We start from the raw sequence: 13,146 nt of genomic DNA, 5'->3' as shown, positions 1-13,146 counted from the left end.
ACTTTAATTATTTTAAATATAAATAACCACATATGACTATTTGTTACCACACTGGACTGAGTAGATCTAAAACAAAGCCTAGCACATAATAGATTATCAATGTTGGTTTATTTCTATTTTCTCTATCAATATCAGTAATTTTAAAAATATATTTTTTTATTGATTTCAGAGAGGAAGAGAGAGGGAGAGAGAGATGGAAACATCAATGATGAAAGAGAATCATTGATCAGCTGCCTCCTGCAGGCTCCCCCACTAGGGATTGAGCCTGCAACCCGGGCATATGCCCTTGACCTGAATCGAACCCCGGACCCTACAGTCCGCAGGCTGATGCTCTATCCACAGAGCCAAACTGGCCAGGGCATCAATAATTTTTTTATAGCCCTCTCTTAACTAGCAGATCAGTTCAACTGAAATAGCACAACAAAGAACCTCCCATAGGAAACTAACTTATAGCTATTAAATTGCTTCTTCAGCCAAACAACAGCAGCAGCATAAAAGCAAGTGATTTATTAATTAGATGTATATGCTATATACTATGCTAACAGCTTTGCATGATTATCCCACTTAATATTTATAATAATTCTATGAAGTAGTGCTATTATATTTTAAGTAGGAAAATTAAGCTTTGCACCGGTCCAAGGACACTCAGTCAGCAAGTCAGTGAGCAAAGATTTAAACTCAGGGAGTCTAATTCCAGAGACTACACTTAACTACCATGCTAACCTGATTTCCTCTTAAAGAACCAGTTTACATAAGATTATGTACTCTATGATAAATAAATGTCCTCCCAACCAAATACCACCAAACACACACATGACTAACTGGAAATCTAACAATTTCAGCTATAGAGACAAAGTTATGCATGCTAAAATAAATCTAATGTCCTAACTGGTGTGACCGTGTAAATGTACCAAATCTAATGACTTTGCACTTATCAGGAAGACTGAAAAACTATCATCACCTTTCTCCCCAGAACAAAATTACTAAACCATAAACTCATATTTTAGAACAAATAACCTATTTTGATAAGTGTGGGGGAGCAGGGATTGGACCTAGAAACGCAAGGCAGAGGTAGTCAACATTTACTAGAGCCCTATGTCACTGCCTATATAGAATATTTGTTTGTTAAGACATCAAACATTTCTGCTAGGAGATTAACTGGATTCACTACATTTGCATGAAGCACATCACCACTCTTATCTTAATTCTAAAAGAAGCTTAATTCACTTAATGTGCAGCATTTATGAAAAGTATTTATTGTGCCCAAAGCTGGAATTCTTATTCCAGTTCTGCCTGACAAGTCAGAGGAATATTTTACACAGAAAGCCATAGCATACCCTATTGAATTTTATAGGAACTTCTGGGTAGCAAAAAAAGTCATATCTGACCCATTTTCCTTTCTCATGAACGAGTGACTAAGAAAAGGCCACTGACCTTTCACCCAGATAAAACAAAAGTATATAAAATTATCTCCTCCTCCCAATCCATCATGTCTCTGGCTTCTCTTTAAACTTTATGATCCTTCGTATCGCACAAATCCCTTGATCAAAGCTAGCACTGAGAAAAAGTTCTATTATTGAGAAGTTCTCAATCCAGTATTATTAGGCACTAGAAAATAAACTGCTTTACAGATCTGTAATAAAGTTAACTTAAAAAAAAATAACATGTGTACTTGTTTAGATTTCTGTCATAACTCAGCTTAAGCAAGAGCAGATAAAGCTAAAACTGTTAATAAAAAATATGAACAGCACCAATTTTTTAGAAACACTACTGAAAAACTAAGGAGCTGATTAAGGCAGAACAGTCAAGTAATTATGGCACCATTAGCGTAGCTTTGCCAGCACTATGTGACCTGGAGCTAGTCCCTTTGCCACTTTGTACCTTTCATTCCGTATCAGTGATAGAGAATTAGCCACTATATATCTCAGTGGAATATCGAACAGATTAAATTATTAAGCAAAATGCTTTGGGCAAAAGTCATATGAATGTTAAATATTATGATATAAGCATTCATTTTCCTAGCACTCCTGTGGGGTTAGGAAGTTATCTCGATTTCATAGCTGAGTAAATAGGCACAGGGGGTAAGGTCACATGGTAAGGCTCCATTCACTTAGTCCCTGTGGGAAGGAAATAATGCACACCTTTAGCAATCATATGAACTTTCCTGGCACATCCTGCAAAAACTTTAATACATTCAATCCCTAACTTAATATTGCATCTTTTAACATGCTATCGATGGAACAAAGATAACTATGAGATAGCAACAAGGCCAGAATAAGCAAGGAGGAACAATTCTGTGTGCTTTGTCAAGAATAGTCATAGAAAGACACAGACAACCTCAAGATAAAATTTCCATTATTATTTTTAAGATTTCACCTCTACTAACATGTGGGGATCTTCAACCACAGGAATTAAGCAACATGATTTGCTATAAAAATACTTTGAAAATTTTAAGCCCGGCCCATTTGGCTCAGTGGTTTGGACATTATCCCATACACCAAGAGGTTGCTGGTTCGATTCCTGGTCAGGGCACAAGCCCAGGTTGTGCCTGGGTTTGGGGCTCGATCCCCAGTAGGGGGCACGTAGGAGGCAGCCAAATGATGTTTCTCTCTCTCTAAAATCAATAAAACCATATTTTAAAAAAATAAAAGAATTTTAAAAAGCTATCACAGGACTTCATGTCAGTGTGCACCATCCAAATTCTCTGGGCTATATTTGCTCTCTAGGCTTTAATTAGCAACCACATAGAAAGAGAAAACAAATCCACAAAGACTAAATAATGAATGAGTAGCAATGGGAAGGGCTCAGGAAAGCCAAAAAATGGCAAAAGTCCTACTCATATATAATGGAATATAAAAGAAGCACAGAAGATTTTTCTGCTCTTATCCAGGCTGCCTGCTACATTGCTTACCCGACTCCGAAGACAGTCAGCCAGGTTTCGGCGTGTGAAATTAGCTGCTGCTGTGGGAGACAATTCATAACCTGGTACAAGAGATAAATAGTCATACTTAAAGTAAAGCAGAAGGAATAACAGTACCCCAAATCATTCCACTACTCCTACTCTTACAGTCTACCACCCTTTGTACACTCGAGAATATATAAAGTACACAGAATAAGGAGTACAATCTTACTTCTTATCCCTTTCCCCATCTAACAGTTGTGAAATAGCTGATTCATAATTCTTGGATACAAAACAGAACCAAGGTGACATTTAACTATTCTAGCTTGCTTAAGCTATTTATTTATCAACAGACTGTGGTTTCCTCTGTAGCAGGAAAAAAAGTACAAATACATAGGTGTTGAAAAAAAACAAGAAAGAGGTCTTGAGATGCCAAATTTTTTGTTGTTGTTAAAAAAATATCCTCACTGGATATTTTTATTTATTTATTTATTTATTTTTTAAATATATATATTTCTTTATTGATTTCAGAGAGGAAGGGAGAAGGAGAGAGAGATAGAAACATCAATGATGAGAGAGAATCATCGATCGGCTGCCTCCTGCACGCCCCCCACTGGGGATCAAGCACGCAACCCAGGCATGTGCCCTTGGCCGGAATCGAACCTGGGACCCTTCAGTCCGCAGGCTGATGCTCTATCCACTGAGCCAAGCCGGCCAGGGCCTCACTGGATATTTTTAGAGAGAGTGGAAGGGAGAGAGACAGAGAGAAACATCAATGTGAGAGAGACACATCGATTGGTTATTTCCCACACGCTCTCTAACCAGGGCAGGGGATGGAGCCTGCAACTGAAGTATGTGCCCTTGACTAAAATCAAACCCAGGACCCTTCAGTCTGAGGGCCAACACTCTACCCACTGAGCCAAACCAGCTAGGCGGCTCAGTGGATAGAGCATCTACCCTCAGACTAAAGGGTCCTGGGTTCAATTTCAGCATGTGATTAGATTATTCTCCACAACATTTTAAACAACAGTGTCATACCAGGAAGATTTAGATTAAAATTCTAACAAATATTTACTGAACAGTTATGTTTCAGGGTCTATGCTAGGATCTTTCACATACATTAATAAATTTCATCCTCACAAATCTATTAGTTCATATTAAATCATAATGGAAGCAACTCTGGACAAGCAGGAATACTTTCCAATTCTCCACCTAATCCCCTAAACACAATTAAGGATTTGACAGTTACCTTAAAGGCAGAAAAGTTTGATGTCTGACCACAGCATACAGATTTTTCTCTTTCCCTTATTTTAGCTCAGTTCTTAAACTTTAATATGCATAAGAATTACTATGTAAGGTGACATACACAAAACTATACTTGACAGGTAATTTAAGCGTTTAAAGAATTTAAATTTTAACCACACGTGATTTTTGTATTACTCAGACTTCAGACCCTAAAACCTATGTAACAAACAACTCTCTCAACTCTTGTTTACTGTTCCTCCCTCTTCCAGGATAGACAGTTAAGTACTGTTGTAACTACTGTAGTTCAGAAACACTATTGGCATCCTTCACCTGCCATGTAGGCATAAAGTAGAACCACTAAAAAATAATTCTTACAAGATTCTACTTGCTTAAACCTAAGTACATATGCTTTAGGTTCCTGACTGGTGGGGACTGAGCCTTATTCATCTTTGAACTCTCTGTGGTACTAGGCAGAATGTTTAACATAGATGAGGCCCTCAAAAATATTTATGAATTGAATACATGATGTTAAATTTGCTGCCTAAAAAACTACACGAATGGATATCTAGTCATACAATTATATTGAAATTAAGTCCCTTCACAGCTTCACATTATACCAGTGCTGTGTATAAAGTGTTATTGAACTGTGAAGTAAGTAACTGGTAGTAAGATTCTTTCTGCTAAAGTGTCACTATAAATGTTCCTGGATCAAAGGACTAGTGGCTAATACTATTTGATAGGAGGGCTTTCCTAGTAGATAAAAGTTCATTAGCCCCAGAGAGAACTCACAAAACATCTCACAAAAAACGTAATTATCTTCCTAGACAAAAACATGCTGAAGAGGCAAGGCAGGACTCTTTTATGACATAGTAAAACTCCTAAAATTACATAGAGCTTTAAGTTTACAAAGCATTTTCATACATACTATTCATTAATATTACAATTCCATTTTAGAGATAAGGAAAATAATTATAATGGTTCCTTTTTCTGAATTTTTATAGAAAATCTTTACAATCTGAAGAAGAGTCTAAAAGTAAGGTTTCAAAAATAGGAAGACTCAAATAAACCTATGACCACATTGGTCTGCTCATGAGTAGAACTGCCAGTAGAGAATATTCAGTTCAAAGTTAAAAACAAACCAACCAAAGCTACTTTCTAAGTGTTACCCACCATTTCGCATCTTATAAAGTTGCACATTTTTCTGAATGTATTCTGCAAACTGTACAGTGTCTCCAGCCTCTCCAACACATAGGAGTAAGATTTTTTCACTCATCTTAAACATCTTGTCATGATCTGCTCAAAGAAAAACACAGTATTAGAAATTACCTTATCAGAAATTTACTATTATAGAGCAATATATAAACATTTATCAATTACTGCATTGAATAATTTGACTAATCACTGGTTTTAGAAGACTTTCATGGGCAACCGTATTAATCACTTCCCCTCTCCATGTTATAACCACCAGTATATTTTATTAATTGTCAATTTCAGATGGTGACTATATATGAAAGCTGACAATTAAAAATATAGTTAAAAACATTTAAAGGCATTTGAAATGCAAAGAACAGAATCAATCAAAGAAACTGAAGGAATCACAAGCCAAGGGCCACTATTTTTAGGCTCATAATTACAAAGCCTTAAAATGTCTCTACAAATACAAATGTTAGTTATTATATTTACACATACAAAAGCATATATGAAAAGAACTGGTACTACAATTAAAATTAAGGAGCCACCTCAAGAAAAAAATAAATCACCTTAAAAAGTAAACCACCTCCATTTCCAAAGCAAAGAGAAAATTAAAATGATTGCCAAAGCAAAAATTCTAAAAAATATTGCAACACTAAGCTATTTTAAAACACCACAAAAATTCCAATACTCTAATCTTATCTAGGTGAACCAGACTCATTCAGATTAGATAAATATTCAGATAGCAATTAGTGCCTAAGGAAGAAAACTCCATATTCAGTCCGCAGCTTCAGAAAAAGCTTAAATCTCCCTATCTTAACTCTCACTTTCACTTTTCATTTTTCAAATAGTGCTGAATAATCTTCCCTGGGAGACATGTTTCCTGTTTGAAAGCTTCTAAAATGTCAAAATCCCTTAATAGGATTTAAAGAACAAAATGCTACAGTCAAATATAGTACTTTACTGCAAGTGTTTGAGTTGTGGATACCAGTAATATGGCTTAAACCTTGCAAACACACACACACTCACACCCAGTGCTTGTAGACAATATCAAATTGCTTTGAAACTCCTAAACAAACACATTTTTCTTTTGTTACAGACTACAGATTTAAAGACTGTTAGTTTGCAAACTTTTTAAAAAAGAAAAAATTTTTACCTATAGCTGTATTATCTATGCAAAGAAAAAGGACCAGAAAAGTATTAGATGTCACTGGCATCTAAGTTCTTGCTAGTAGCAAAAGTATGGTCAATTTTTATTTCCTTATTTGCTTATCAGTATTTCCTAAACTGACTATATTTAATACGTATCATTTTTGTAAGAAAATATCTATAATAATAAAAGCATAATATGCAAATTGACCAAATGACCAAACAGCAGAACAATCATCCTGACAATCTTCCAGACAACCACGCTGTGACATGCACTGGTGCCAGGCCAACCAAGGTGGGTGTGATGCGATTGGTCAGGGGCCCCACCATCGCCCTGCAGAGAGAGGCGCAGGTCACCCTCTGTGGGGTGATTGATGGGGGGGGTTCCATAACTGATCACCCCGCAGAGGGAGGCCCAGGCCACCGGCCAGCGACGCTCTGGCGGGTGTGTGGGGCCAGCCAGCAATCGCCCCGCAGAGGGAGGCCCAGGCCAGGCAAGTGATCGCACCCCATGCCTGTCGCCCGCAGAGGGAGGCAACTGGTGGCGGGGGGGAGGGTAAGGAGGGACAGCACCACACAGATGGCAATGGCAGGGGAGGGGCCAGCTGCTGGCAGCTGGGGGAAGGAAAGCCCCGATAGGCCCTGATCACTGGCCAGGCCTAGGGACCCTAAACCGAGGGGTTCTGGATTACGAGAGGGCATAGGCCAGGCTAAGGGACACACACCCCCCCATGCACAAATTTTGTGCACCGGGCCTCTAGTTACTTAACAAGTCTGCACTATTTTCATAGTGAGAAAAAAAGCTGTTCTTATTTTTTTTGGAGGGAAACTTGTTTACAAAGCATTTATGAAGAAACTAGAGGCCCGATGCACGAAATTTGTACAAGGGACTCAGCCCTTGTAGTCCCGGCTTCATCCAGAAGGTCGTTCGGCTGTCTGATCTAATTAGCATATTACACTTTTATTATTATAGACTAGAGGCCCGGGGCACGAAATTCGTGTACGGGGGGATGTCCCTCAGCCCAGCCTGCACCCTCTCCAATCTGGGACCCCTCAGGGGATGTCCGATTCACAATCCGGGACTGCTGGCTCCTAACCGCTTGCCTGCCTGCCTGATTGCCTCTAACCGTTTTTGCCTGCCAGCCTGATCACCCCCTAACTGCTCCCCTGCCGGCCTGATTGATGCCTAACTGCTCCCCTGCTGGCCCGATTGCCCCCAACTGCCCTCCCCTGCTGGCCTGGTCACCCCAGTGGAGGCCATGCAGAGCAGCCGCCGGGCCTCCCACCCCCCACCCCCGCGGGGCCGTGGGAACTGTGGCTGCAGGCGCATAGAGCAGCTGGCCCTACCCCCACTGTGCGCACCACCATCTTGTGACGGCGTTATGGTGTGAGGGTTAATTTGCATATTACCTCTTTATTATATAGGATGCTAAAATTCTAGGCTAAAATGCTAAAGCTGTTCAACTCTGAAATGAACATAATACAAGGCCAAAAATGTTTTTAAACACCTATTGCCTGTCTAGTGAGTAGTGAAGGGAGACATAAAAACAAAAGTGATAGATGCTAATAGCTCCCTGAGTTGTGCAGAAAACAGCCTATGTAGCTCTAGGGAATTTCTGGTCCTTAAAGAACTTACAAGATCCATATATGTGAAACAACTTGACAACAAAATGAACATCGATGTACAATTCTGTGGAAAGCCAACTGGACTAGAACTCAGTTGAACTTAGTTATAATCTGGGCTGGGCACTCTAAAATTGGGCAAATGGTTTCCAAGCATGCAAAATGGTAACACTATTGCTTTCTGCTACCTAACACAGTGGTTGCCAACCTTTCAGACTTCGCGGACCACCTGTTGGTGACTGTTGACCTAACTCATAGGTGGGAAAACTGTACATGTACAATATTATTAAATTCAGTGTTACACAATGTAGTTCGATTATACATGCAATAGTAATTCAGAAAAAAAGAAAATTCTGTGTGGGTTGGAATACTCTGAACAATTCTATATAGGCCAGGAGAGAGACATGAAATGTGGCATATAACCAAATTAAAGAATTAGGCCACATTAATAAGCAAGTACTCTCTGGGAAAACTGGAAGTATCATTCTCATTTTATACTTGGAAGAAAAATAATTCCAAAATATTATTCATTTTCAGCATTCTTGCCTACCCTACACAAATTTCTTCATGAGCCCTGGCCGGTTTGGCTCAGTGGTTAGAGTGTCAGCCCAAGACTGAAGGGTCTCGGTTTCTATTCCCAGTCAAGGGCCTGTACCTTGGTTGCCGGTTCCCTGGCCCCGGCTGGGATGCATGCAGGAGGCAACCAATCAATGTGAGACACATCGATGTTTCTCTCTCTACCCCCCCTTCCCTTCCACTCTCTCTATAAATCAATGGAAAAAAATATCCCCAGGTAAGGATTAAAAAGGAAAGAATTTCTTCATGAAATGAAAATAGGGGAAAGTCCACATGCCAATTCCAAAACATTGATTTTAGAGGGAAAGGGAGAAAGAGAGAGAGAATTATCAATGTGAGAGAAACATCGATCAGATGGAACCTATAGCCCGGCTATGTGCCCAGACTATGAGACCATTCTGTGTATGGGACAATGCTCCAACCAACTGAGCCACACTGGCCAGGGATAACACACAAAAAAAATGTTATTATCAGAAAAGACCATATGGAAAATTAGACAGTGAGTTGACTGCAATTATTTCTAAATATTTTTAAAGAATTAACTCAAATTCACTTTTCTTCCACACTGCAGTGATCTTTCTTTTCTTTGAATACCTGTAGGACTTATTCCCAAAATCATCAATTTAAAAACTAACCTAATGGGTGGTGGGCATACAGTGTAAAATACAGATCTTGTAACTTAGAAACCCACACCTAAAACCTGTATGTTCGTGTTGACAAATGTCATCCCAATAAATTTAATAAATAAAATTTTAAAAGGAAAAAAAACCTAACCTAAAACTTACTAGTGATATCTTCTATCATACAAAATCATCTTGTATTTAGTTCCTTGTTTTCTTCTTTTTTAATATGTTTTCATTGATTTTAGCAAGAGAGGGAGAAGGGGCAGGGGAAAGAGAGAGATAGAAACATCAATGATGAGAATCATTGATCAGCTGCCTCCTGCACATCCCCTACTAGGGATGGAGCCTACAACATAGGCATGTGCCCAGACTGGGAATCAACAGAACCCTTCGACCTCTGGGTGCATGGGACAAAGCTTAAACTCAGCCACTATGGCCAGGGCTATTTCCTTGCTTTCTTAATGTCTTAGACCACTCTATGGATTATATCTAATACGTTGCATCCCTTATAACACCTAGAAGTACTGTGTATATACTAGTAAATTAGGTTAAAGCACATTCTACTTTTCAATGTGATTTAATATACATTGTAATAAAACAGAAACCTGTAGCCCTGGCTGGTTTGGCTTAGTGGATAGAGCATCAGCTGAAGGTTCCCTGGTTTGATTCCAGTCAAGGGCACATGCCCAGGTTGTGGGCTCGATCCCCAGTAGGGGACATGCAGGAGGCAGCCAGTCAATAATTCTCTCTCATCATTGATGTTTCTATCTCTCTCCCTCTCCCTTCCTCTCTGAAACCAATAAAAATATATTAAAAAACAAAAAACAAAACCAGAAACCTGTAAAGGTACTAACTTAGTTATTGTTCTATTTAGACACTACTTCATGCTAACATCACTTGTATGCCAAAGGTCTTAGTAGTCAAAATAATGGACAGACTTACTCTCAAAACAAATTTATTCCCTTGGGAAGGATGGTTTACAAATATAACTTCTATAAACTAGTTATGCAATTTTATATAGTGTAATTTGACTTGAGGAACAATTTATAAAATAGATGTTTAACAAACCACTTTCAGATCTCTCTCTTCTTCAGAAAGACCAAAAATCAAGCAGAGTCCCTCATGGTTCTTTCCATCACCCCAAGTGATGACAATCTGACAATCAAATGCCTGTCACTTACAAAAGCAGTGATGGACGCTCTGACCGGTTTGGGTCAGTGGATAGAGCATCGGCCTGCGGACTCAAGGGTCCCAGGTTCGATTCCAGTCAAGGGCATGTACCTTTGTTGCGGGCACATCCCCAGTGGGGGATGTGCAGGAGGCAGCTGATCGATGTTTCTAACCCTCTATCCCTCTCCCTTCCTCTCTTTAAAAAAAAATCAATAAAATGTATTAAAAGAAAAAGAAAAAGAATGCCAGCCAGTGTTCTAGAGTTAAAAAAAAAAAAAAAGCAGTGATGGACACTTTTTTACCCTTTGTTCACATACTTCAGGAAACCACAGATTTAGTAATTTTTCATTCTTTAAACCCAAGATGAAATATTATCTGCCCTCAAAGCTTTCCCTAATCTCTAGAACCAGAAAGATCTCTTCTTACTCTGGATTACCTAAAAACAATCTCCTCTATCGCTGCTCTACCTCAGAAGTTTGATTGCACTTTTCTTATGCAGCATACAGTTCTAGCTTGTGCTATGATTATTTATACACATATCTGAGTCCCTTGTTAAACTGTAATATAATAGTGTTTATCTTAAAAGGTTACATGAAATTAATGGAAATCACTTAAAACAGCACCTGATACATAAGTGCTTAGTGTTATTACTACCAAGTATTTGTTATTGTGCTAAGCATTTGCACAAAACTTTTTCACGCAATCCTCCCAACAAGCTTGTGATTTAACAGATTTTTATGAGTTTGTTTCTGCCAAACTGACCACAATTGCCAGGAAGCAAGATCTCAAATGCTCCCTGATTTAACAGATGAGGAAATCGGGGCACTGCGAAATAACTTAGGCAGTCATAAAGTAAAGCAACAGGGCTCTAGTCTCCGAGCTCCAGCAACTACTTAAATATAAGAAAAACGCGACAGCTAGTGTCCAGGAAAACTGGAAAAGGAAGATCTGAGCTGAGACACAGGAGGATACAGGCAGCAAAAGAGAAATGCCAAGTTTCCAGTCCCGCAGTCTCACGCTGCCCATGATCCCACCTCATGCTGCCAGCAAACTAACCTCATTAGCAGCGACATCAGTAATTTCTGGGTCTCGGGAGCCTGGTGCTCGGCAGGTGCTAAAAACTTAAAAACGGAATTCCCTTAGGCAACTCTCGCCATGAGCGCTTTCAGGGAAGGCCAGAGCAAAGCACTGACCAAGGAGGCCTGGGAGGAGCGAATGTTAAGGCCCTACGCTTGTCTGCCAGTCTCCTAATTCTAAAAAGTAAGCAAGTGGTGATCAGGACAGGCAGGGTTCCAGCTCCCGGACCTCCCTTGTATTCACCCAACACCCCGCGAACTTCCTCCCGGATGCCCCTACACCCAGGCCCGGCCGGGCCTCCCCCGCCTCCTCTCACCGTCCTTCATCTGGACAATATTGCTAGCGGCCACCCGGTCGGAGGCGACAAGCACGTAGTCGGGGCCCTGTATGCCGATGAGGTACTCCATGGTGGCGGAGGGCCGGGGGCTGGAGGCGGAGGCTCAACCGGACGCGGGACTCGCCGGCTCCTCTGCCTCACCGGTGAGACAGCACCAAGGACCGCAGTTTCACTTTACGCAGGCCGCGCGACTGCCCCGGCTACCGGCGCTCTCGGATGACGTAAAACTATCGCGAGCGTTTGGAAGTGGGCGTGGCGTCAGGCTACTCAACCCCGTGCTCTGGTCCCGACCTTTGCCTGGGAGGGCTTTGCGATGCCGGCTGTGCAGGCATTTGCGTTATGTAGGGCCAGTTCCTTTCATTATAAATTGAGTTTAAAATTCGCTTGAAGATTAAGTCACACACTAGATGCAAAGTGCCGAGCACATGTGAACGCCAAAAAGGCGTGTGTTCCTAGATGGCTGTTGCTTGGTAAAATACCTCCCCAAACCCCTTTCCTACAAATCAGATTGGAGAAAAACAAACTTGACAGTAGCCCTATTTACGACTTTCACAGAAGTAAAATATGGTTGAGTTAAATATATAAGAATAAAGACTAAAATCATAAAAGCAATGGAGGAAGAAAGAATAATTTGATAATCTTTGGAAGTGACATGTGTTTATAATAAGGTGACCAGATTTTAACATTGGTAAAGCAGGACACCATTGACCGGGGGGAGGGGGGGGGGGTGTTATATATATATTTTATTGATTTTTTTACAGAGAGGAAGAGAGAGGGATAGAGAGTTAGAAACATCGATCAGCTGCCTCTTGCACACCCCCTACTGGGGATGTGCCCCCAACCAAGGTACTTGCCCTTGACCAGAATCCAACCTGGGACCCTTGAGTCCGCAGGCCCACGCTCTATCCACTGAGCCAAACGGGTGGGGGTGGGGGGAATCTTGATTAAAAATTTGGTCTATATTGTAATCGCTTTTGTTTTTTTTAATAAAAGGAAATTTATTTTTTAGATCATCGTTGAATTTGCATCCTCTTTTCTTACTCATTATGTTAAAAATCTAAAACAAATAATTTAAAATTATGTTATAAATTATCATATACCTATTGCTTAAAAACACAGTAAGTAGGTACATAATTACATGAACATATTTTATTGTTAGTTTATAAATTAAATTAACTTGATTGTTATAAAGTAACTATATTTTAAAAATTATTTTAATCCTATATTTCTTTCTAAATAATAACAATACTAACTTG

The 13,146-nt window shown here is 39.9% G+C and overlaps 1 protein-coding gene across 1 annotated transcript in view; it reads right to left on the bottom strand.

The window, feature by feature from the left end:
- PSMB2 (proteasome 20S subunit beta 2) overlaps positions 1 to 12,081 on the bottom strand; it is a 37,444-nt gene extending 25,363 nt beyond the window's left edge. The window contains exons 1-3 of the mRNA XM_079776503.1: positions 11,870 to 12,081; positions 5,315 to 5,437; positions 2,912 to 2,982 (exon numbers count right to left, since the gene is read on the bottom strand). Coding sequence (XP_079632629.1) covers positions 2,912 to 2,982; positions 5,315 to 5,437; positions 11,870 to 11,960 — 285 coding nt within the window. The 5' untranslated portion in view covers positions 11,961 to 12,081. The remainder of the gene's footprint in view (positions 1 to 2,911; positions 2,983 to 5,314; positions 5,438 to 11,869) is intronic.
- Between the last annotated feature and the right edge of the window lie 1,065 nt (positions 12,082 to 13,146).

The sequence above is a fragment of the Cnephaeus nilssonii genome (assembly GCF_951640355.1).
Source record: "Cnephaeus nilssonii genome assembly, chromosome: 7".
In the NCBI taxonomy this organism is placed as follows: Eukaryota; Metazoa; Chordata; class Mammalia; order Chiroptera; family Vespertilionidae; genus Cnephaeus; species Cnephaeus nilssonii.
The sequence above is the reverse complement of the archived record's forward strand: the minus strand, read 5'-3'. Positions and strand labels throughout refer to the sequence as shown.